This window comes from Galeopterus variegatus, unplaced genomic scaffold (genome assembly GCF_000696425.1).
Source record: "Galeopterus variegatus unplaced genomic scaffold, G_variegatus-3.0.2 Scaffold319, whole genome shotgun sequence".
Lineage (NCBI taxonomy): Eukaryota > Metazoa > Chordata > Mammalia > Dermoptera > Cynocephalidae > Galeopterus > Galeopterus variegatus.
Window position 1 is genome coordinate 389,813 of NW_007726430.1, and position 25,169 is coordinate 414,981.

Consider the following 25,169-nt stretch of genomic DNA (forward strand, 5'->3'; position numbering starts at 1 on the left):
TTAATTTAAAAACTGGCAAGGTTGGGCCGGCCCGTGGCTCACTCGGGAGAGTGCGGTGCTGATAACACCAAGGCCACGGGTTCGGATCCTATATAGGGATGGCCGGTTTGCTCACTCGGGAGGGTGTGGTGCTGACAACACCAAGTCAGGGGTTAAGATCCCCTTACCGGTCATCTTTTAAAAATAAAAATATAAAATAAAAACTGGCAAGGCCCTAGATGCTGAAGATGCTGTTGAGAGGTGACAGTCTGGTGCTCTAGTTCCCAACTTTTCACTCTCCACAATGGTCCTTTAGCACCTGAGGAAACAGTGCCTGAGACCCAGGCAGATCCCTTGGTTGGTGAAAGGCCAGGAGTGGAATATGACTGAGAACGTTTTCCTTAGTTACGTGGAGGGGGTGCAGTTGGTGCCACGGCTCACCACACTCAGCCCACCTTGGCCTTGTCACAGCAAGGATACAAATTACTATTTATTGGGTCACTGGGCCTTTGCAGTTGCTTCCAAACTCAAGAAAAGAAAAGGTCCACCTTCTTTGGGCCCCATGCCTATCAAACTGTTCATTCCTTTTCCCTATTTTAACAGTGAAATCCATAACTGCCAATCAGATCTGCAATCAGCAGGAGAGAACTGGTATTACCAAATGAAGAGCAAAGACAGTCGATGACAAAGACATGATTTGTTTGGCTTTTATTTATTTATTTTTTTTGGGAAGTGGTTGGTGTTATGACCTTGGTGCTATAACACCATATTCTAACCAACTGAGCTAAATGGCCAGCTGCTGTTGTGGCTTTTTAAAATCTTGAAAATAGCTATAAGACGACTCCATCCCTGATCCCTTATCTGGACTGGTGAGTCCATGCAGAGGGCTGGGGTTCGGACTAACAGTCAGGCAGGGAAAAGGAGTCCCGTTGTGGGTCAGTGCTGGACTGCAGCCAGACTGCCAACACCAAGTACTTGTAAATACCTTCCTCCCACCGCAGGGTCTGGGGCTTGAAGGACAGACCTGCACCTTCAATGTACAAAGGGCCTGTGAGTGAATGAGAATTCTCTCCCATCTCCTTCCCTGCCCTCCCCTTCTTGTAGGCAGAATGAGAAGGAAATGGCCAGAGGGAAATCTTTGGCTCTTAATCCAGCCCCAGATGGTCACTTCTTTTCAATGCCACTTTATTTGGTGGTTCATAACTGTTCTCTTACTCCCACTCCGTCTGTTACTTTAACTGTTTTAGAATTTTGATTCTCTGTCCTGAAGCATCTGAAACCCACCTGCAGATTTGCCAGGAGTCTCTGCCTCCCAATTTGCTGCCCCAGAAATGGTCACATGCTGCTAGCCCTGGCTGCTGAGGGCCTGTAAAGACATAGGCAGCACAGGCACTTGGGTTCAAGCTGGTTGTTGGATACAGTCACAAAGGTGACAGGCAGCTACCATAATACCAACATGGCACAGGTGCCTCCTCACACACCATCCTGCCAAACCAGAGCATGCCCAGGCCCCATATCCATGTCTATAGGATTCTGTCAGGTGGAGGAAGAGGATGAGACCATGGCCATACTGGGACCCAGGGACTGGGAAACCTCAGCCACAGAGGAAGAGTTTACAGAACAGCCCATAACCCCTAATGGGGCACATGGATTCCAGACCCACCGAACTAACCTCTTCCGCCTCTCAGGGGAGGGGGCCAGGCGGAGTGGACCGAGGCGACGGGGATATGGCATGGGCCCTGGGACAGCCACAGTCCTCACAGGAAGGCCATGGCCAGCTGAAAGCCTCAAAGGGTGGGCCAAAGATGAGGGCTAGGCAATCCATCCTGGGCAGACTTGGGAGTCAGGCAGCTGCCCAGGTGGCAGAAGTAGGGGCATGCCTGGCCCCAAATGAACCTCTGGAGCTGCCACTGAATTGGTCCAACGACAGTCCATAGGCAGCCAGCCCTGAAATCACAGTCAGAGAGGCTCTTACAGCTGCAGAGGCCAGCCTGATGAAGCCGAGCAGGGTCTGTACCTCAGAGCCACCAGCTGGGGTGTGATAGTCACCTGCAGGATCCAGGCCACCTAAGACAGAAAGCAAGCAGAGGACGGGCAGAGGTAACAAAAGGAGAGTCCCCCCCAAGAAACACACCACCCACACTCTTCATGGTGGTACCCATCATCCTATCAATGCCTTACATTCAGTTTGCTTTATGTGTGCTAAGGGATCAGCTGGCCCCAGCCCCCGCTCGTGAGGGCCTCATAGCACCAGAATGATGCATTACTTTCCTTATTGCTGCTGTAACAAATCACCACAAACCTACTAGCTTAAAACAACATGAATTTATTATCTTATGGTTCTGAAGGTCAGAAGTCTGGTTTTTACCAGACTAAAATCAAGGTGTTAGCAAGGCTGCATTCCTTTCCAGAGGCTCTAAGGGAGAGTTGCTTCTTACTCAGCCAGGTTGGCAGAATTCAGTTCCTTACAGCTGTAGGATCGAGGTCCTCATATGCTTGCTGGCTATAAACTGAGGGCTGTTCCCAGCTGCTAGAGGCCACCACATCCCTTGGCTCATGGCCTATCTCCCCTATCCTCAAAGCCAGCAGTAGTGGTAGGCCGAGTCCTTTTCAGGTCAGGACTCAGGTGATTACATTGAGCCCACCTGGATAATCCAGCACAATCTACTGTTTCAAGGTCATTAACCATTTTTTTTTTTTTTTTTTTTTTTAATAAAAGATGACCGGTAAGGGGATCTTAACCCTTGACTTGGTGTCAGCACCACGCTCACCTAGTGAGCTAACTGGCCATCCCTATACAGGATCTGAACCCATAGCCTCGGTGTTATCAGCACCACTTTCCCCTGAGTGGGGCCGGTCCAAGGTCATTAACTTTAATCACATCTGCAAAGTCCCCTTTGCCATATAAGATAACATATTCACAGGTTCTAGGGATTAGAGCATGGACATCTTTGGAGGGCCATTATTCTGTCTATTATCTTCATTTTACAATCCTGAAAACTGAGGCTCAGAGAGACTAGATAACTTGCTCAAGATCATACAGTAGGGGCAGCCCATGGCCCACTCGGGAGAGTGCGGTGCTGATAACACCAAGGCCACGGGTTCAGATCCCGTATATAGGGATGGCCGGTTAGCTCACTGGCTGAGCGTGGTGCTGACAACACCAAGTCAAGGGTTAAGATCCCCTTACCGGTCATCTTTTAAAAAAAAATAAAAAGATCATACAGTAAATGGCTAAGCCAGGCCTCAAACCCAAGCCTCCTGACTCCCAGTGGACTGTTCTGACATTACAGCATCTACCAGGACTGCAGCCTCCCCACCCAGTGTGCACACCAGGCACAGCCACAAGACCTGGACACACAAAATGCTGTTTAAAGTACAGGAGTTTTGCTTTCTCTATAGGGAATTGCTCCAAGGCCCCTGACTTGTTGGGGATGAGGAAGGCCAGTGAAAGGTAACCAGATTTCAGGTCTAGTGGCCACGCTGAGGACCAAGGAGGATGGGGTTCAAACATGACAGGTCATTCAAACTCTAAGCTCTCCTGCCCACCCCAAGTATATCACCCCCACCCCTACATATACTGCAGGACCTGGCAGCTTGTGGGAAAAAAGGGGGCTGGAGGAGCTGTTGGGCATCCTCCAACTAGGAAGGGCAACGAGCACCTCAGAAATGCTTGCAGCCCACCAAGGACTTGCCTGTAGTCACTGGCTTCCCACCAGTCTGAGTGGTGGCTCAAGACATACGAGAACTCTGGGCTGGAGCAGTCTCCCTGGGTTGGGGGAATATCACCTATCCCTTTGAGCTCTAGCAGCACAAAAACGGGAGATACCCAATCAAATCCTTGGCAGGGCAGAGGAGTTATCACAGAAACTCAAGACATCTCCTCTTCTGGTGCCACATACTTGCTTTGTGGCAGCCCCAATGCCTAATCTGTGCCTATAGCTGGAGGAAAGCTACCCTTGAGCCAACCAAAGGCCAAGCAGCCCGGAACCCTGTACTCAGTTAGTGGAAACTGTCAGAATGGCCCGTGCCACACACACTCCAGCTTCACCCACACTAAGCGAGCGCTATGCATCTTCCCCCAGAGAGTAAAGGAGCTGCCTGGCCAAGCTGCCAGGCTGAATGGACACTCAGCCACTGCTCCGCCCGGGAGCTAAGGTGAACAGGAAAGCCTCACAGAATGAGGCATGGAACAAGGGCTGACCCTATTGTGTGGGAGGAGCCGTGAAGTCCTTGCACCCAGAGCTAAGGGAGCTGCTGAGGTACCTGTAGGTGGCAGGTGGATGCCCCTAGCTCAGCACCTCAGCCTGACTCAGGCCAGCCCTTCAGGTCCAACAGGGGCTCTCCCCTCCCCTGGCCAACATTCTAACCTGTGCATACCTCATAGCCTTCTAGGCCCCACTATGGCCAACAGGCTTAGGAAGCTCCTCCCCAAAAAGACCCTGTCCCTTCAGCCTCAGACACAAAGTCTGGTTTGTGTGGAAGGAAATGAGCCATCTAGGAGGCAGGGAACCACTTCCTACCTCAAGGAAGCAGCCATGGGCAGGAGCTGAACTTGCTACACTATCCAGGCACAGGGTCCCATGGGCATCACTGGACACCACAAGAAAAGGACAGGAAAGACTGGACAAAGGCAGGAGAGCAAGGTCACATTTTCTGTCAATGTAGTTAAAAGACAAGAGCCTGCAGCAGAGGAGCTGGGAAGATGTATATCTGAACACCCAGGGCCCAAAGCTAACCACACCCCTGAGCTCTCACCTGACATTTTTGCCCACAGTTCAACCCCAGGTAGACTCAGCTCCACGGGGGACGCTGAACCTGTGTCTGTTCAGAAACCAAGTCACTCCAGCAAAAACCAAGTCACTGGCCTTCCCTCATCCCCAAAAAGAGGACATAAAGGAGAAGTAAAATGTCTTTCTCCAGGAGTGGGATTCCAGTGGGTGAGTGCGTTCCTTTCAGACACCGGCAGTCAGGATTTCAGCTCAGTGTGCAGCGTTTCGCATGCAACATCCCTACTGAGGCACCTCCAGCCCCAAGACACCACCCAGAAAGAATCACTGAGGAAAGGCCTCTGGGGATAAAGGAGCAGCGAATTCCCCAAGTCAAGTAGTGGAGGAGAAAAGGAAGCAGGAAGAGAATAAAGTCCAGTCAGTCCATTAGCATCTACGGAGGGTGCTAGAAGGAAAGAGGCCTTGAAGTTGACATGAAAAATGCAAAGGCCCCTTCCCCCAACTAGGACAGGCAACAAGCACCCTAGAAATAACTGGAGCTCACCACCGAGGACAAAAAGGGAAGGCTGGCCCCACAGAGAAAGGGTTTTCAGCTGCACAGCTGGCCCTGAGGGGACAAACAAATACACAGACATATACACAGTCATTGAGCTTGGTACAACCAACGCAGCTGGAGGGGGTGAGCAAGAAAGGCCAGAAACCATTTAAACGCAAGAAAGTACACAAAGAGTAGTGCTGAGGCACACACACCCCACCGAAGGGCAGTCAGCCGGTCAGGGACATGCGGCCAGCTAGGCGTTCTCCACACCCCACCAGCACCATCCTCAGCACACAAGTGGAGGCAGGAGCCCAGGCAGGAGTGAAGGCACGATGAGTTTCTGAAGCAAGGTTTAAACAGACTTTATTGTTACAAGGGGACCCCACCGAGCGGGTCAATCTATGTGGTCCCAGGATGTCACAATAGAGACATCGAGAGGTCGTGATTGCAGAACAGTTGACTGGAATTGAACAGGATCCACGGGGACCAGCCAGGAATGCAGGCGACATAATCAGGATGGGCCGGCGGGGGTGGTCAGGTCACAGGATGAGGGAGAAGACAGCCTGCTTCACTCCCGCTTCTTGTAGCTCTCCAGGTGTGACAGGACCCAGCCCGCCGGCAGGAGGAAACACAGGAAGCAGGAGGTGAGCCCAATGACGACATCCTACAGAGCACAAGAAAGAAGGAACCCCCAGAGTAAGGATCCTCCAGGCAGCAGAAACCCCCTCAGGGAGCCAAGACTCAGAAGCAGGTGGGAGGTCCAACATCCTACATTAAAGGAAACCGCGCTCCAGGGAGGGGACATAGCAGATCCAAGGCCCACTCTAAGCCTTGAGGTAAAGGGTCATCTATGAGGAAAGGAGGAGTGACAGCTTCCCAGGGGCAGCCTGAGGTAGCATCCAGGGAGAAATCCACCACCAGATGAGAGAGAGAAGGGGCAGGAACGAGGATTTAAACCTGTTGTAAGGTTCGTCTGTTGAGACTCAGAAACCTTGCATAGGCCAGTAACTCTGCAACTGCCCCTCTCCAGAAATGTTATTCGACCTTTGAGGCTAGGGATAAAAGACTCTTTACAGTCACTACCATCTTCGGGTAGTAGTTAAGATCATAGAACAACTTGGAGTCAGCCTTGGGTTCACATTGCTTCTTTGTCACTGAAGGTGTGACTTTTGACAAGTCAACACACTGCTCCTAAGTTTCAGTTCCCTCAGCCACGAAATGGAGATAATCTTCCTTTCTTCTCAGTCACTGGGAGGACCGAGTGAGCCCAGCACAGCAGTCTTAGCACAGTGCCTGGCACACAGCAGGCGCTCAGCGAATGCCTTAATAGTCGCAATGAGTGTCACTATTATTTCCTCAGATGCAGAGCTCCGCAGGCTCCGCTCCCAACGCAAGGCCCTTGCGTTCCAGGCCGAGTTCCGCCACTGAGGCAGGTGCATGTATAAAAGCTCCAAACAGGGGAAAGTTATACAGAGCTAAACGCTCACACACTTCTGGGAATCCCGAAGACCTACTGCGGTACTCGTGCCCCCTCCCTAGTAACTGGTGGTAAACAGTAGAGCCACCACGGCCGTCGCTGACAGCTGTCAGACATCCCCCACTGAGCCGACGGTGAACGGGCTCAGAGAGGACTACGGGAGCTTGCTCCAGGCTGCCCAGCGAGTACTCGACAGGGCTGGACCCTGAGGGCCTGACCCCCCCTCGTTCGCGCCCTCGACACGCCCAAACCAGCACTGCGAGCCGCGAGGTCCAGCCCGCGGGCGCGACCTCCCGTGCGCTCCCCGCGCCGCTCCTCACCATGGTCCCGAGCTGCTCCCGCGGCGGCTTGGAATGCACCTGGGCTCGAGGCACGGGGAGCCGCCGGGCCGGGCCTGTTAGGCCCCGCAGCAGCAGCGGCGTCAGGACAGACATGACCTCACCTAGTAGACCACACACAGCGGCCAGCAGGAACCCAAGGTCAGGAAGCCAAAATGGCTGCAGCGGCCGGAACTTCCGGGACTGGGGAGGCCGGGAAACGGCGGCCCGGAAGTCCCCCGGAAATGGCGCAGGGATACGCCTCCCACCCACCCCTGGCAGGTTTTGGCGCGTTCCTCGAAACAGCCAATCGACGCCGTCCTACCACCGATGGGCGGGGCGTGAGGGGGCGTTCCCTTTGGTTATGTCCCGCCTCCAAGGCCGTGTGTTTTCGTAAGTGACATTCGGGGCCACCCAATCAAGTAAGTGAGAAGCCGCGGCGGCACTCTTGACTCTGCTCTCTGTTCATCCTCTTAAATCTATTGGGAAACCCCCTCCTCCGCCAGCCCGCCCTCATTTCTGGCCCGAGCACCTGACACCAGCCTCCTAGCTGAACCCCCCCATCTGCCATTACCCTCTCATCTCGTCTCCGCGCAGTGGCAGCCAACGTCCCTCCCTACTCTGCCTTCCTTTCCTCCCTTCCTCTCTCTCCCTCCTTTCTTTTTTAACCGCGAATCTGACCAAGTCATATGCTGTCAGTGGCTCCCCATTGCTTTCTAGACGAAGTTCTAATTCCTGGACCTCACTATCCAGCCTCATCTCAATATTCTACATCTTGGCCCTTGTTCCCTGGTCCTCCCCACCCCCACCCTCCCCCAAGCCTTTTGCCTCTTTGCATTTTATGTTCTTCCTTGAACACTTTTTCAAATCCTGCCTAGCCTTTTTCACCATGTAACTCCTACTTCTTGGCCTCCGCTTACTGATACAGCTTACTCTTTAAAAAAAAAAAAAAAAAAGATGACCGGTAAGGGGATCTCAACCCTTGCCTTGGTGTTGTCAGCACCACGCTCAACCAGTGAGCGAACCTGCCATCCCTATATAGGATCCGAACCCATGGCCTTGGTGTTATCAGCACCGCACTCTCCCGAGTGAGCCACAGGCCGGCCCTAGTGAGACAGCTTACTCTATTTAACAAATATTTATTAGCCCCTACTGTGTGTCACGAACTGCTTTAGACACCAGTAGTGAACAAGGTGGACAAGATCTCTCTCATCACAGAACTGACATTCTGGAGAGAAGAAACAGACAATAAACGAGCACTTAATGAAAAGTTACCATACGTGCCACGGTGAAAATAAAAACATGATGTGCTAGGAAATGACTTGGAATGGCACTGCCTCAGGAAGTCTTTGCTGGCCACCCCAGGCCTGTGCCTCCTCTGTGCGCAGTAGCATTTGTGATAGCACTAACCACAGGGTGGCTCTCCATCCTGAGACTAGGTGGCCACTTGAAGGCACAGCCTGTGTCTGGTTCACCACTGTCTCCAAATGGCCTGGCACACATCAGACACTCAGAATGTTTATGAACTGCAAGAGGCTGGGCAGTATTCAAGTAGACAGAAGGTGAACCAGGAAAGGGGGTACAGGGCCAGCCACTGAGCCAGGCCTTAACTGTACAATCTCATTCCATCTTCCCAACAATGTCATTAATGGGTTGGCCAGTTAACTCAGTTGTTTAAATCATGGTGCTGATAACACCAAGGTCAAGGGATTGTTCCTCACACAGGCCAGCTGCCAAAAATAACAGTCATGAAGAACATGCTATTAGTTCAGATTTTTTACAAACGAGGAAATAGGTCTGAAGAGCAGGGTGACCTGCTCAATCTACAAGGCTGCCTAGCAAGGATTCCAGAGCAGGTCTGTCTTCTCCAAGACCTATGCTTTTAACCACCACACAAGCTGCTGCAGAGGGACAGTTCCCAAAGTTCCAGTTTTGACATCTAGGTCAACAGCATCACAGGCTGCTGCAGGGGGTGGGCGTGGGTAGCAAGGGACTGAGAAAACAAGAACTTTGGAAGAGAAATCTCAGTCCTATGGGTGGGAGGTTATCACAGAAATAGAACCCTCTACCCCATGGACCAGGGTGCCTCAGAGGGCGAGTTGTGCTTGAACTTCCCCTGGAGGAATGTGTTCCCAGGCCCCAAGCTATGTTGGACCCCTCTTCACCCCTGTCCCACCTTCCCTACCCCATTCTTAAGTAATTTTAATGTCGAACAGTCTTGGCCCAGCTCCACTCTCAGCTACCAGGCCCCCTGTCCTTGTCCTGCCCTGGGCCCTGGCAAACAGCCCAGGACGGCTGCTTCTAATCTCCCCTCCCCCATCTGCAGGGGCACAGGGTTGAGAAGCCCAGGCCCCAGCTGCCTGCCACAAGGAGAAGGAAGAGGCAAAGACCTCCTGCTGCCCTTCTGAGCTTGTCTGGCGCTCAAAAACAAAGGAATAACTCCCAGGTTACAGCACAGCCAGGAGTAGGGGAGGGAAAAATGGCTCCCCTCCACCCTTCCAGGTTCTCTGGCTGGGCTACAAATTAAATTGACATAAGTCATATTAACAGAAAAACTATTTTTAATTACATGAAAACGCATGGGAGTCCCACAAAAAATGACACTCAAAGAAGGGTCAGGGCTGGCCCGTGGCTCACTTGGGAGAGTGTGGTGCTGATAACACCAAGGCTCCGGGTTCGGATCCCATATAGGGATGGCCGGTTCGCTCACTGGCTGAGCGTGGTGCTGACAACACCAAGTCAAGGGTTAAGATCCCCTTACCGGTCATCTTTTAGAAAAAAAAAAAAAAAAAAAAAAAGAAGGGTCAGATGAGTGAGGCTTATATAGCATCCTAAAGTAAAGAAAGAAATAGGGGCTAGGGACTTGAGGGGGGGCGGTCAGGGAGGGTGAGGGAAGGAAATGTGGGGTGAATAAAGGTTGTCTTGTTATGCAGATAAAAAGCCTCTCAAGTAATAAAAGTTGTCTGGAGCAGCCCTCTTCCTGATGCACTTTTACTAATGTAGATTTCCTTTATAGATTTTTACAAAAGGGTAGGTTTGGGGCTGGCTAGTTAGCTCAGCTGGTTAGAGTACAACCTCATCACACCAAGGTCATGGGCTCCAATCTCCCTCCTAGCTATCTGCCAAAAAAAAAAAAAAAAAAAAAAAAAAAAAAAGTTTTCCATCCAGAAGTACTCCTTTCCCTTTTTTTTGTTTTTGGTGGCAGCCAGTACAGGGATCCAAACCCACGACTTTGGCATTACCAGTACCATGCTCTCCAGAGTGAGCTAACTGGCCAGGCCCAGACCTACTCCTATGTTGGCAGTTTCTCACAATAGCCAGCTCAAAATATGCCAAAGAAGTATATTTTGGGGTGGCATATTCTGGTCTCTACTGCCATACTTTGTGGTAGTGTGTCCTGAGCTCCAACACAGGAAGAGGCCTGAAAATGCTTTAGGAAGGGATGGGCCTTTCTGGTGTTTCCCGGGGGCTCCTCCCTTGGGAACCACACTTGGGGATTGAACATTTGTGCTCTGATCCAGGGCTTCCCTCAAGCCCCTCCCTAAGACGTGACTTCTCTCAGAACCCCCATCAGAAAGGAGGAAGGAGAGGTTGGCAGGCAGGTTCAGTAACGCAGCTGAGTCTGCCAGTGCCAGGGCAGGGCTTGCTCCTTGGTCTGTCTGTTGGATTAGTACCAATGCCTCTGCCCTTTCCCCCCATGCCCCCCAACAGCCCACCCTTCCCAAAAACCAGGTACAGTCCTTCAACACGAGGGCAGTGAAACCATGTGGTGCATTTATACAATGGAATGCTGCAGAGCAGTGAAAAGGAACGAACCACAGCGACAGCGCTGGGGGTCCCACAAACATAACATTGAGGGGAAGAGGCTAGACACAAAAGAGCACAGACTGTGTGGTCCTATCTACATAGAGCACGAGGCAAGCAGGTCCAAGCCATTGCGTGGAGTCAGGGGTGGGGGTCCTGGGGGAAGTGGGAGGGCATGGGGCCTGGGGGAGCCGTGATAGGCTTCTGGGTGCTGGTCACTCCAGTGTCTTCACTCTGTGATGAGCCCATTGTGAATAGTGGCACTTCTGTGATTTGTGCACTCTTCTGTATGTCTGTTACACTTCCATTAAAAAAATTTGGGGGGGGTCCGGCCCGGTGGCGCACTGGATAGTGCGCCGCTTGGGAAGCACGGCGGCGCTCCCGCCCGAGGGTTCGGATCCCACATACAGACCGGTTCCCGCTCGCTGGCTGAGCGAGGCACAGGAGCAGCGCTGGGGGTTGCGATCCCGTTGCCGGTCCCCGGTCCGGTGCGGGGGCAACACTGAGGGTTGCGATCTGTTGCCGGACACGGAAAAAGACAAAAGACCAAAAAAAAAAAAAAAAATTTGGGGGGGGGCCGGCCCGGTGGCGCACTGCTACAGTGCGCCGCTTGGGAGTGCAGCGGCGCTCCCGCCAAGGGTTCGGATCCCACATACAGACCGGCCGCTCACTGGCTGAGCAAGGTGCGGGCACAACACCGAGGGTTGCGATCCCGTTGCCGGTCCCGGTCTGGTACGGGTGCGACACTGAGAGTTGCGATCCGTTGCCGGTCACGAAAAAAGACAAAAAGGAAAAAAAAAAATTTTTTTTGGCACTGGCCATAAAGGGATCAGAACCCTTGACCTTGGTGTTATAACACTGTGCTCTAACCAACTGAACTAACAGACTAGCCCCTAACAACTTCTTTAAAAATCAGACGAGAAAAAGCAGGGAAAACATAACGTGTGACATGATCTTGTTTTGCTAAAATGAAGAAAAAATAGAGAAATAGATATGCATATATAAAAATCTGGAAGGAAACACACAAATTGTGAACAGTGGTGTTCTCTAGATGGTGGAGGGAAAATAGGTGATTTTTGGTCTTTTTCTGTTGCATTTTCCAGGATTCCACACTGGACACTTAATGGCATTAAAATAAACAAGCAATGAGAGGGAGGTTTGTCAGTCCAATGAGGGAGCTTTGCACCAGGGGCTGATAGACTCTCTGTGAGACAGGGACCTTGGACAGGCTTCCACAGGACAGAGATCCCCTCAAACACCATGGGCAGTTGCTGTGCTGCCTGCAAGGATGCAGAGCTCAATTCCCCAGTGGGGAACTGCCCACCACTGTCCTATTGCTGCGAGATTCTCCCCACCAAGGAGTGAGGCCTAAAAGTCCCAGCCTAGTCCTGTCTCTCTTTTTTTTGTCCTTTTTGAGACCGGCCGCACCGCGCTCAGCCAGTGAGTGCTGTGAGCGCACTGGTCATCCCTATATAGGATCCAAGCCTGCGGCAGTAGCACTGCTGCGCTCCCAGCGCCGCACTCTCCCGAGTGCACCACCGGCCCTAGTCCTGTCTCTCTTTTTTTTGTCCTTTTTGAGACCGGCCGCACCGCGCTCAGCCAGTGAGTGCTGTGAGCGCACTGGTCATCCCTATATAGGATCCAAACCTGCGGCAGTAGCACTGCTGCGCTCCCAGCGCCGCACTCTCCCGAGTGCACCACCGGCCCTAGTCCTGTCTCTCTGATCCAAGGGCCCAAGCTGTTCCCTCCAATCCCCGTTCCCTGAATCGGGCACCAGGAATAGATCCCAAGCCTGGGGGATGGGTAGGGGAGCTGGTCCCTAGCCCTGACACCAGCGTCACACTCCAGGACCCCAGTCCCTGAAGGCCATATGTGGACTGGGAAGATACCACGTGCCCCATCACAAAGCTGGCCCCCTCTGGCTATACATGGGATGGAGAAACACTGTGTGCCCCCCATCCCAGGCCTGGCCTCCTGTCCATGAAAGGCTTTGGCCCAACAGCTGCTCTGGACTATGTCAAAATATGGAGCTTGTAAGTCCTGGAGAGGAGACGGCACCTCTGTCCTATGGAGACAGCAGATATAAATCCCTCAGCCGCCCTCCCTTGCACATCTTCTGGAGTCTGCCACCTCCCTGAGCATCTGACCTGGAGCTGGTAAGAACCTGAGCTCTGGGTCTCCTTTCCCTGCCTGGCCTGGCCTTTCGCCCGGACATGTTGAGTGGGTACCAGGCACCGAGCTCTGGGGCTGGCCAGAGGGAGGTTGCAGGGCAGAGGTATGCAGACAAGGAGCTGGCTGCTCTCTAGGAGCCACCCTATGGCTCTCACTGAGGGCCTTTCCATGTGCCTGTCGGTGAATGACTCCTTGGGGTGGGACCAGCAGCAGGAGACCTTGAGAGTCTCAGGAAGGGCCTAGTGCCCAAAGGGTTCAAGAAAGGGCCAGAGAGAGGCGTGCAGGTCTAACACGGATTTGCTGGGTGACCCTTTCCCTACCTGGGCCTTAGCTTCCCCATCTGCAAAATGGGGGCATTAATGCAAAGTCTAGGAGGAGAAAGTGCAGGGAGGGGCCGGTTTCACCAGAAGAAAAGGGCCTGGGAAACCTAAGCAGGCAGGGGTCAGGGCAGGGCAGGGACAGTGATGCAGCATCTGGGAGGGGTGTTAACTTCTTCTGGGGCACAGCTGTCACCAGGTGCCAGGCATTCAGGGGGCGGGGCAGGACGCAGCTGTTGGGGGTGGAGCGACATGGGGGGCTGTCGGCACAGGGGCAGGGTGGGGTGCTGCTCTCCCCATAAGCGCAGCTGTCCAGGCTGGGACGGCCCAGATGGTCCAGCAGCTGCTGGGTCTTGGGGGCTGGGGAATAGAAGGCACTCGCCTGGAGCCAGGCAGTGGTTAACCCCTTCTGGCCCACAGCCCATGGCCAGCAGTCATGTGTGATGAGGGCGAGATCACCCAACTCCTGTGGGACAATGGCTCTGGCTTGGTGAAAGCCAGCTTCCCAGGCGATCACACACTGAAAGCTGTTTCCCTCCCTCGTGGGCCAGCCCCCAGCCTCACCCCTACACTGCTGTGCCACGCATCCAGACCCCCCTGCCTTCTGAGTCCCCAGCATGGACTCACAGTTCCAATCCCTGGAGACCTCTCTCTGCCTCTGGACCCCTGACCTCTTCTGGGATCCTCCAGCCCTGAACAGGTCCCCACTACTTTTCATTGTTCCCTAACACACCATCTCACTGCCAGAACCCTCAGAAGGCCCTAGTGCTCTGCACCTGAGCACCCCATTCCTGGACCCCTATGCCCCCCTCCAGCCACATACACCCCACCTTTTCCCACCCCTTGTATCCAACATCCAGGACATGGGGCCCCACCAGGATGCTCCCCCCATGACTCCCAGGTCCAAAGCCCCTGTGCAACCCACCCACCAGGTATGGTGCTAGCCTCGACAGCGTCATCCACCAAGTGCCCAACCACAAAGGCTATGCACCACCCCACGCCATCCAGTGTCCGGATGTGGCAGGTGGAGAGCTCACCAACTACCTCATGAATGCCTTCCCTGAGTGCACTACTCTTTTGCTGCCAAGGGACAGGGCACAGGGAGGCAGAGGCCAGAGGGGACCCCAGTGTCCAGGCCACACCCCCCACCAACCCTCTCTCCTGAGCCACAGGTGCCCCACCCCCATTCTTCCTGGTCCCTGGAGCTAAAAGTCCATGGCAAAGAGGTGGACCCACCCCCCAGTGCAGTTGCAGCCAGCTCCAGTCCTGCTCCTGCACCTTGGCTCCCAGCTATGGCCTCCTGATCATTTCTCCAAGTTAAACAGACCCACCCCCTTAGGAGGCTCCAGGCCTTTCTTGGCCTGGTCCCATTCCTGAGGGCCTCGTCCCTGCAACTTTGGGTTGGCCTGCACTAAGCACCAGCTGTGTGGTGTCACCTCAGCCCCAGTAGGGCAGCCCTTCCCCTACCAGTCCATGGCAAATGTTTATCTTTGTATATACCCCATGGCAGTTTCCTAAAGCCCCAAACCAGGTTACAGGCTCACCTTGTCCACTCTAGCACAGTTAGAATCCAGAAATGTAGCTGGACTTCACAGAAACCAATCACATTCTGTCCAGGCGCACAGCCACATACGCTGGCACTGCAGACCAGATGCTGAAGATCACTGTCCCGGCCCCCAATACCATGAAGATCTAGGTGGGGAGGGGACCTGCTGGGCAGATGGCTCTTCCCCAGGAGGGAGGAACTCAGCCTCTCACAGCCCCTGTGGGTAACGGCAGCCCAGGAGTCAGGCAGACAGCTGTGTCCCTCCTTGGATTGCTCCTTTGTCTTCCTTTCCCTTTTTTTTTTTTTTTAACCACCACCCACAGCATTGAGATGTCTTGCTTTTCTCTCCCGAGCTTCAGGTTACTTAACTGTGAAATGCAGATAACACCTCCTACCCTGGCTTCAAATCTTGGCTCTGTCAATAACTACTGGGACTGTGGACAAGTTAACTTTCACTCTGGGATTCTCAATTTATCTTGAAATCAAAAGTAAAACCACTGCCTATGGAATAGGGTTGTTGTAAGGATTAAATGAGATTAACCCAAGTAAAGGATTCCACAGTGCCCAGCATGGTGAGCACTAAGTGTGCGCTAGGGCTTGCCAGACATGCGTCCTTCCCCCTCACAGACAGGTAACACTATCTGCAGCAGCTGCAGTTTTCTAGACTCTGCAGCAACACCTTCCCCTCTGCCCAGACCCTCATCCTCAGGTGGTATAGAACAGCCTCTGCTGCACTTGGGGAGGGAATATTCCAACAAAAACTAGAAAAACCTGCCCTTAGCTCGACCTGATTGCCTTCAAAGTCCGGCAGCAGTAACTACCTGGTGACTGGCGTTGCTCCCACTGGGGCAATGCAGTCCCTTTCAAAGCAGCCCAGGCTCTGGCTGAAAGGGACGAGCGCTCCTCTGGCAGTCATGCCCCTGCTCCGTCTGCTCACCGAAGGCGTGGCCTTTCAAAAGGACCACTCTAGGAGAGAAGCCTGCACAGAAGTGGAAGGGAGGGGCTGAGGCAGCAGCTCCTGGAGTCACTCCACATCTCACAGAGGCAGTCCCTGTGGAGGACCCGGAGGGGCCAGACCACTTGGGAAGGTGCTGGAGGAGGTGAGCACAGACCTCAGCTCTCCTGGCGCTCAGCTAGCAGTAAGGAAGGAAGGGCCCCACACCCTTCCAACTTTGGCCATTTACTCTGCAGCTCAGGGATGGCCACTCCAAGAAATTTCTCCCTGGTATTAAAACACAGCCGTCAAGGAACAAAAGAACTTGGGGGGCAGAATTTTGTGACATGAATAATTGGTTGTATGATTAGCTCTGCAAATTGCTCTCTCCCTTCCCAAGGGTTGTGAGACCTTTCCTTGGGCCTAAAAGAGAAGACGGCTGCACAAACCATCTTCTATGCCCTGTCTACAGGGCAGAGGCAAGACCTGCCACAGCCGGTACCCACTGGAGAGCCATGAACCCTGCTCCTCTTTCCCCTGATCATTGCTCTGCCAGAGCACAGACACTCCGTGCAGGCCCAAAGCTCCCCCTCCCCGCAGGTATAGATCACCCAGCAGGAGTACAGCAAAACTGGGCCCTCCACTGTCTGCAGGAAGCGCTGCTGGGCTCCAGCTCCCTGGCCCACTTCCTGTCTCTCCTCCCAGCTCCCCCAGAGCCAGGACTGGCAGGAGCTCTGCCTGGGAGACAAACCGCATAGCTCCATCTGTCATACTGGAGGGGTCTGAGCTTCCCCCCACTCATAACTCTCCTGCCCTGTCAGGCCTGACATGAGTTACCCTTCCTTTGAGCCTTTGTCTTCTGAAAGTGGAGGGAAGAGGGGAGGAGTCTTTGTAAGAGACAAAGACTATTCCGAGTAACCCAATAAAGTGAAAGGGAGGAAAGAAACACTCTCATCTATTCAACTTCCACATATGGGAACTGGAATTACATTTGGGTACAGATGTCAAATGTCACAATGCCTGGCTTGGGACTGTCTCCGGGATGCAAAGCAGACACCCGTCAGGAGAACAACTTTGACCTCTACCCAGAACTTCTGGGAAGTGGCACAAACACATGCATTTGGTCTCTGTTCCCACCTCAGGCAGCTTGCCCCAGGCACCCCAGGCTTTCTCAGGCTGAGGCTTTCTTCACAGGAAAGGGCCAGGGCCATCACAGCTACCTGCCTTCCAGGGTTTAGGCTCAATGCTGGGATGTAGTCTCAGGGTCCAGGGCTGCCTGTGAGCCATGCTGCCGGTGACACCCCATCATCAGGAAGCCGTCCCAGCAGCTGAACAAAGTGTCTTTTATTTGTGACATACAAATACAACTAATGCAAAAAGAGATCAGTTTTTCCCTTTGATTCCAGTGATAACAAGTTGCTAAAGAAAAAAAAAATACATGTATCGAGAAGTTTATCTTCCAAGTTTCCTCAAAAAAAAAACCCAGAAAGGGTTAAAAAGAACCATACACATGTCATATACACATTTGAAGTGTATACATAGAGTGTATACAACTTAAAAAAATCTTAAAACATGTTTTTACGTGCCCCAAACAAAAACCAAAAATACCTGGTAGAAAAGGCCTGCTATGTTTCTCAAAACCAAGACCTGGGGGAAGTGGAGAAAGACTGACGTTTGAGAAATTAATGGGCTCGACACCAAAAACAGAGTGACCTGCTGGTCTGAGACAGCGCCTCTCCCTCCAGCCCCAACCTCCTGAGGAGCCCTTTGGGAGTAGGACATGGAACCGAGTGGCCCATCTGCAGTGAGCTTGGTGCCAAGTGCGCACTGAAGGGAAAGAGACAACATACACTGAACTCACCTTATGTGGGATTTACACTGGGGGTTCCTTTTGGTCCCCTTGAGAGGTATCAGAAATCCATGATCTAAGACAATAAATATTTATCATTTTGTGTCCTTTGAGAGACAGAGAACAGAGGAAAAACTCTTCCTAAATATGCTCCTGTCTCAGAAGGAGTCTACCAATCCCCTCCCAGCAATTTCAACTCTCACGTGGAGTAAAATCCCCCAGGAGCCAGCAGGGTGGTGCACAGGCAGACTTACTCCAGTGTAAAGCTTCAAGGCCGCTCCAAGGTGCCCAGTCCCACTGGAGGCGGGGTCAAGAGCAGCGCAGAGAGCTCGGCAGAGGGGCCGGGCTGGTGAGGGAGGCTGCATGAGCACAGGCCCCTGCACGAGCAAGAATCGGTGAGACAGCAAGGGCCGCTCTGGGGAGCTCTGCCAGGACAGATTGCCCGAGTCAGGGCAGAGGGTGGGATGTGAGCAGACACTGAGGTCAGTGGGACAGACAGACCTGCATGAGAGCAACTTCACAAAGGCTAGAACCTTTATGACACTCCCTAAAGCAGAGCTCAGGGATGTCCAAGGGGAGGCATTAGGTGCTTTTTCCTGGATAAGGATTTGGTTTTTCTTCCTTGGAAGAGGAACAAGGCCCAGCGATCACGATGAGTATAAGCTCTGAGCCCGCATCCTCTCTGTCCTATGAGAGAAGAGGAAGGCCTTCTCTTCCCCCTACTCCAGCCTGCTGCCACAGGGCGACACCAGAGAGAGAAAAGCAACCATTTTGGCCACTGAGAGGCATTCCTGCTGCAGCCTGAGCTGTGGCCCGGCTGGGCCAGGGCAGTGGCACTAGTGCCTCACTGAGGCAGCAAAGGGCAAGGCTGGGGAGTGCAGGCAGAGGGGCCTGCTGCTGGCTGGGAGCTCTCTGGAGGGGTGAATGGTGGGAAAGAACGCCCCACCCTCAGAGAGCTTTCAGCACCAAGAGATGAGAGGAAACGACATTAACTATATCAGACATAAGGAGTCCTCCTGGGAGAAGACAGACAGCTCCCTGAGGCTATTCCCTCCTTGAGACTTAGAGCAGAGGTATCTGGGGTAGAGGTGACAGGCAGGGGAGAAAGTGGTGAGTGGGCAATGGAGAGAAACAGGTAGGACCTCTGACTTCCTTCTAGGAATGGAAAGCTCGAGTCACTGCCATGATATCAAGAGGTTAGGTTTAGAATGCAGCAAAGTCCAAAAGCCCAGAGAAGCCACTGTCCCCACAGTGAGCCCCACACAACACCTGTTCCTGGTTCTCTCAGCCCCTCTCACTGACAGCAATGGAGAGGGAGGCAGCCTTCTTCCCAGAGTCAGATGGTCCCGAGACCACTGCGAAGATCCACGAAAACACAGCCAGAGCTTTCCTCGCTTCCCTGTGTCTTGGCACAAAAGATCTTCCCACAGTCTCCATCAGAGCGTCCTGTCCATGAAAGCGCGAGTCTCTCTATGCCCAGATCTTACACTGAGTCCATTCCTCTTTGGGGACCCGCAGACCCCAGACCCAGGACTCGGACTTTCATAAAAGTGGATGTGAACACTCCATTTGTCCAAGTGTATGTGTGAAGGGGGCTGTCGGGAATCCAGCGGCAGAGGAGTGGGACAACTTCGGCTTGAGGGCCCGAGAGCCAAGTGAGGAAGCAGCCACTGTGTGAGGAGCTCCGTGCCGGGCCGCCGCCAGCTCCTCCCTCAGCAGCCTCTCTCTCCACTCTTCCCGGCACTCTGGTTTTCTTGGAGAAAGAACGGGGGTAGCTTGGGCCACTCTTCCCCAGGGTTCTGTGCTCTCAGGCACATGTAGGGATGAGGAGGCCACAGCTCTGAGTGCACTGGGCAAGCAGCATGAGACCGGGAGAGAGGACAGGCCTTAGGAGAGAGCATTCTGATTTGCAATTGGCTCTGGCAGTTCAGTGGCAGCAGCCACCACAGTGCCCGCCTGCATGGGAGTGCTGACTGTCCCCAAACTTGGTCCTCCGACTCAGGATCTCATAGGAGCAGTCCTCCCCACAACAACCAGACATGCTAGGGGAAGAGTCATCAATTTCAAATCTGCAAGGCAGGCAGAAGGAAAGGTTGGCTGCAGGCGCTGGATGCCTTCCTCCCTGGCCACACTGATGAGACCCCAGGATGAGGGTGCAGGAGGGGTCAGGGGACCAAGTCAGAGGGTGCTGCCACATTATCCCACCAATCCTGAACCCCCAAGGACCACTGGACCGTGAGCTCAGGCATCAGGATGAGTGGGGGCCATGACCAGGAAATCGGCACTGGGGCAGGTACCTCCTACCACCCAGAAAGACCCACACCAGGTCCCAGCTCCTTACTGCAGTGCTTCTCTGAAGAACTGGTAGGCACCATGATTGTGTTTAAATACCGTTAACATAACCTTCTTCATCTGTGTGCTGGGGAAGAAAGCAAAGCGAGCACCTTTTAGAAAGAGAAACAGAGACTGAGGCTGCACTGCTTCGCCCTGCTGTCTCTGCCTGCTACCGCCCACATGCCCCACAAAAGCATTCCGAGTCCTGCCTCTGGCTTCCAGGGGCCTTGGCCCTGCAGCACCAGTGCCTCCTCCTTCACAGGCTGATCAGACTACAGGGCCTCAGGCCCCCACCCATCTGGCTTCTTCTAGAGCACAGATCTTTCCCACTTCCTCTCTACAGCCCCATTACTTAGGCACAGAACTTAGCACAGATCAGGCACTCAAAAGATGCTCGCTGTGCTGTGCTAAATGTACAAAATCTGGAGTCACAGCAAGGCAGGGAGCATCTCAGTAAGAGGGTTCTGGATAACTTTCTCCCCAAACATTCCTATGAGCTTGTCCTCCAAGGAGGCTCAAAGAACAGTGGGTGCCTTCGAGGCAGCCCCTCCCAACTGAGTGACACATGGGGCCTCCTAGAAAGGTGGCCCTTACCTATTGGCCATGAGCTGCAGGATCTGTATGAGGAACTTCCCCAGGCCTTTCCGCCGCACCTTGCTTTCCAACTGCACTTCGTAGCTGGGTAAAAAAAGCAGAGGGGGCGTGTGCAGGGTGGGACGTGAAGAGGGTGCAAGGCTTGCTGGAGGAGACCCGGACATGCCCAGTGGGCTCTGCCACCCAGCTGGTGTGCCCAGAGGACCACTGCCCCAAGGGTGACTCCTACCAGTACAGGACTTCATCTCCGCACTCCACATCAAACCGGAAGTGAGAAAAGGCAACAGGGATAGAGCTGTTTTCCCAAGCAATGAGGTACCAGGCTCGGTCATCTGTCATTTCCTCCCGTTTTTCTCGGTCCTTCCAGCCCCACTCACTTTGCTCATACCTGGGGAATGTGGGAGCAGTGAGAACAGAGACGTCTGGAGAGGAAAGCGGCTGGGGAACAAGGCTCCCCTCCAGTCGGGGCACGCTTACATGGTCTGCATATTGGTCTTGGTCAGGTCGAAGGCCCAGTCCACTGTGGCTGGCTCCAGTCCAGACACTCGCTTACACTCAATGGAGACATTCAACCTGAGAAGAGGATAAAGAAGCGTCAGGAGCCGGATATGGGGCCAGCGCTTCTACCAAGGCACGTCTGTTCCTCCCAGAAAGTCGATCAGGGAGGCATACGTCGTCCCAGGGACTCTACAGGGAAAAGCCTGCACCTTCCCAAACATGACTAGAGAAGATGCATGTGCAGGAACTGAGCCTTTCAGGCCAAGATTAACAACTGTCATCACCCGGCCCACCACCCTAACCACAAGGCCCGTTTCCTGTCTCCTCTGCGCTGTCCTTTTCAGACTTGGCACATTGTAAACTACTTCTTCCTCTCTGCTGCCTCTTTGCTCCTTTCCTACCCTTTCGGTTTCTCTGTTCTTTATTCCTTAGTTCCTGCCCTTAGGCATTTTTCCTGCTGCTTTAATTTCTGAAATGACTCTTCACTGGGCCCCTGAGACCTCTTCTCTCTCATCTACCAATCTCACCTTCAGAACCTGCTGGGTGACCTCAGATCCTTCAAGAAGACTGTGGACCTGCCCCCCCAGAAGTCCAACCTGCCTCTTACTCTGACGACACAGTAGGTATTGTTGGCTGATCTAACAAGGTAGAGCAGAGTCCAACCCAACGCTATTTTCCTAAATTAACAAATGTTATGGGCATTAAGGTATCTGTTTCTAAATGAAATGTAAGTAAAATACAGTTAAACTCCTTGGCCAATCAGTGAAATCACATTCTTTAGGTGGTACCACACTCTAAAAGAACTGACATCTGCAAAGTCTAGGCCTTTACAGAGCTCCCACATTGCTATCTTTCAGTGGCCTTGACACAACCCTCAGAGGATATTCCCACTGGAATCCACTGCCACCTCTGCTGACTGGCACACCATGTGAGCTGTAAATATGCTCAGCCTTATAAATTCAGAACTCCCTGGGCCGGCCCGTGGCTCACTCAGGAGAGTGTGGTGCTGATAACGCCAAGGCCACGGGTTCGGATCCCATATAGGGATGGCTGGTTAGCTCACTGGGTGAGCGTGGTGCTGACAACACCAAGTCAAGGGTTAAGATCCCCTTACCGGTCATCTTTTTAAAAATAAATAAATAAATTCAGAACTCCCTGCCCCTGGAGAGTGTTCCTTTTTTTACAAGTACCAACCACGTAGCAGTCAGAATGGCTCAAACACAGCACTGCATCTGTTTTAGCAATAAACTGTCCAAAGGCTGGTCTGCATATGTAAATTCTCCATTAATCTGAGTTCTTTAAGTACAGGAGGAGCAGGATCACAGCTACAAGAATCACACAAAATTTGAGGTACCAAAGAAGCCCAAAGTCAGATGGCAATGCCTGCTTCAGAGCCGTCCCTCATTTCTGGAAGTCAGCAGGAATAGAGAATAAGGAAACACTAAGAGATATCACAGTAAGGGATCTCTACACTATGTTAACAGACTTCTCAGAAGTTTTTTTTGTTTGTTTGTTTGTTTTTGGCAGCTGTCTGGTGTGGGGATGGAGAATCCGAATCCTTGACCTTGGTGTTATCAGCACCATATTCTCCTAAAAGTTGAATGACAAAGCTACTAGGAGAAGACTGACGTGTCTGATCAGAGACAGGAAGAAGTAAGAATAAACTAATGCGATTCTATGAAATTCAGACACAGCTATGAAAGGCAAAGGGAGCATTACCTGCTTCATAAGCCACATATTTCATGTGTCTATCTTGTTCATTAAAACACTCATGCCAGCTGCTACTTACTGAGCTGGATATATTCTGTTTCCTCCTTAAAACAATCTTGCAAGTTTGGCATTATCGCCATATTTAACAAGTAAGAAAATGAGGCTTGAGGAGCACAAGCAACTTGTCCAAGTACAGTCAACAAGAGGGAGGCCTGGCTATTCATTCAACCCATAACCCAGGCAAACAGTAACGCCTGTTCGTCTCTAAAGTGAGACGTTACATTATAGAAACATGACTCATCTAACATCATCTCAGGTAAAACAGATTATGCTTCCTATTTCATAAACCAAAAGGACGAAAAAAGGGGAGGGGGCCTTTAATCCAGATCCTACAGTAAACTGGATTGTAGTAATAATAGCTGACACTTAGCTTTTCGTATGCTCCAGGATCTAATGCTTTACAGCTAATCCTCCTGACAACTCCATGAGGAAAGTGCTATTACATACCCATTTCTGATTAGAAAATTGAGGCATAGAGAGGAGTTAAGTGATTTGTTCAAGGTCAAATAGCTAGTAAGTGGCTTTTAACAATTATACTATATATTCCGGGAAAGAGTACTGGGAATTAAAAGCGCCCCTCAGCTGTTGGGGGAAACTCCATAAACTCAGAAACTCATTCCACTTCTTTGAGCCTCAGTTTCCTATGTATGAAATGAGGGCATCAGCCTAGACAATTTTCCAAGTTTGTTTCAGGTCTATGACTCTTTGTACAGAGACAACAAGTCTTAAAAAGACACCAGTCTGTGAGATTAAGCACAATCTTTGCTCATCTACGGATTCCTTCTTCACCCTAACTGGAAACGGTATATCAACAGAGGGCACTAGTCACAGTCTCTGCTTTTCCAAAACGAAAAAGAATGAGAAAATTTCGGTCTGAGGATGCCTACGACGGAAAGGTGAGTTCCTGAAGACACTCAAGGAAACAATACTCAGGAATGCTAAATACAACTCACCCGTTCCGGTCATACTTCTTAAACACTGGGAAAGCCTCAAGAGGGTCTCCAAGCTGTGGAGAGAAAGAGAAGAGGAGTCGCACGGGCCCGCATGGCAGAGGTACAGCCCCGCCCCAGGAGCCTTGCCACCCAAGAGTGTGATGCTGCAGGGCCCGTGTGGGGAGGCGTGCTCCCAGCACCGGGGCAGCTTCATGGAGCCCTCCATCTGCCTCAGCTCTGAAGTCACACGTATGAGGAAGGCTTTGGAGACGAGGCCCAAGAAAGTTCAATTTAACTTCATCTGACAGAGTAAGAGGAAACTTTAGTGGCCTATGGGCACAGTACCCAAACACAGTGCAGCTAACCCAAAGAAAAGAGGCCACAACTAACCTCATCTGGTCAAAACCCCAACGGAAAATCATGTCCCTGAGCCCCATCCTTGTAAATGTGGAATGTTTACTATTGAGTGCGCTAAAAGAATGACAAAAACTGGGATATGAAATAGGGGCAGGAAGGATGACCAGGGTTCCCCAGGTTCAGTTTGAAAGCCATGGCTACCTCGCTGCTCCCATTCAGGCCCATCTGGTGCTCAGATTCACAGCGACTCCTCCCCTGACTGTGGCCCCTTAAGGACCTCAGCCCCCAGCACGACCTTCAGTACCTCAAGGGCAATCAACAATTGAAGGAATAAATGAGAAAATTGTATACCATGTTTATCAGGGAGGTTTCCTCTCCAAAATTCAAATCCCTAACAAGAGTTTCTCCAGACCCTCAGAGACCCACAGAGGAGCAACCACTTCTGCTCGTATCCACATTTCCTGAACACCTGGGGCAACTGCTGGCACCTCCTCCCAACTTTCACCAGCTGTCCTGAGCCGCTAAGCTCATTGCCCTGGGCCACAAGTAGTATCACAATTCTGCCACCGGGTGGCGCCAAAAGAAGTCAAATGAAAACCCAAGCTGAGGTGCAGGAGCCAGGACTGGAAAGCAGGGGAGAGTCACCCTGTTGGCGGCGTCCACTTTGGCACAGACAGCATCCATGGCTGCTCGCTCCTCCAACCGCTTCTGCTTCTTCTCCTTTGCTTTGCTCGACTTTCTCTGCAACAGGCAAAAGCAACGTTGGCTGGATAGGCTGTGACCAAACAAAGACCTGACTTGACCTTTGAGGAACCGAAGGGTCCCGGCATCCACGGGCCTGGTCCAGTGGCAAGAAACTTCCCACCCTGGCTGCCACACACTTGATGGGTGAGAAAGACCCAAGCAGGTAACATTTAAGTAGGTTTTCTAGTGCTGAGCCCTTAGGAGCACCCCTAGACTTCTTAGCTTCCCTTTAGGAAGAGCATTGACCCTCCTGTCCCTGGGTCACTAGGAAGCCCCA

General features: G+C 52.4%; 1 protein-coding gene across 2 annotated transcripts; it reads right to left on the minus strand.

Annotated features, from left to right (window-relative positions):
• Positions 1–17,138: 17,138 nt before the first annotated feature.
• On the minus strand, positions 17,139–24,883 carry NAA40 (N(alpha)-acetyltransferase 40, NatD catalytic subunit). Of its 2 annotated transcripts, XR_550127.1 has the most exons (8): positions 24,794–24,883; positions 23,813–23,865; positions 21,069–21,164; positions 20,821–20,979; positions 20,592–20,675; positions 20,005–20,082; positions 17,918–19,732; positions 17,139–17,739 (listed from the first exon to the last, which is right to left on the minus strand). XR_550127.1 is itself a non-coding variant. In XM_008567435.1 (7 exons), the coding sequence occupies exons 1-7, from the start codon at positions 24,830–24,832 to the stop codon at positions 19,591–19,593; spliced, it is 651 nt and encodes a 216-aa protein (XP_008565657.1). In that variant the 5' UTR covers positions 24,833–24,883; the 3' UTR covers positions 17,139–19,590. The 2 variants fall into 2 exon arrangements, 1 of the variants encoding a protein (XP_008565657.1); XM_008567435.1 differs by having other exon boundaries at positions 17,139–19,732.
• Positions 24,884–25,169: the final 286 nt, after the last annotated feature.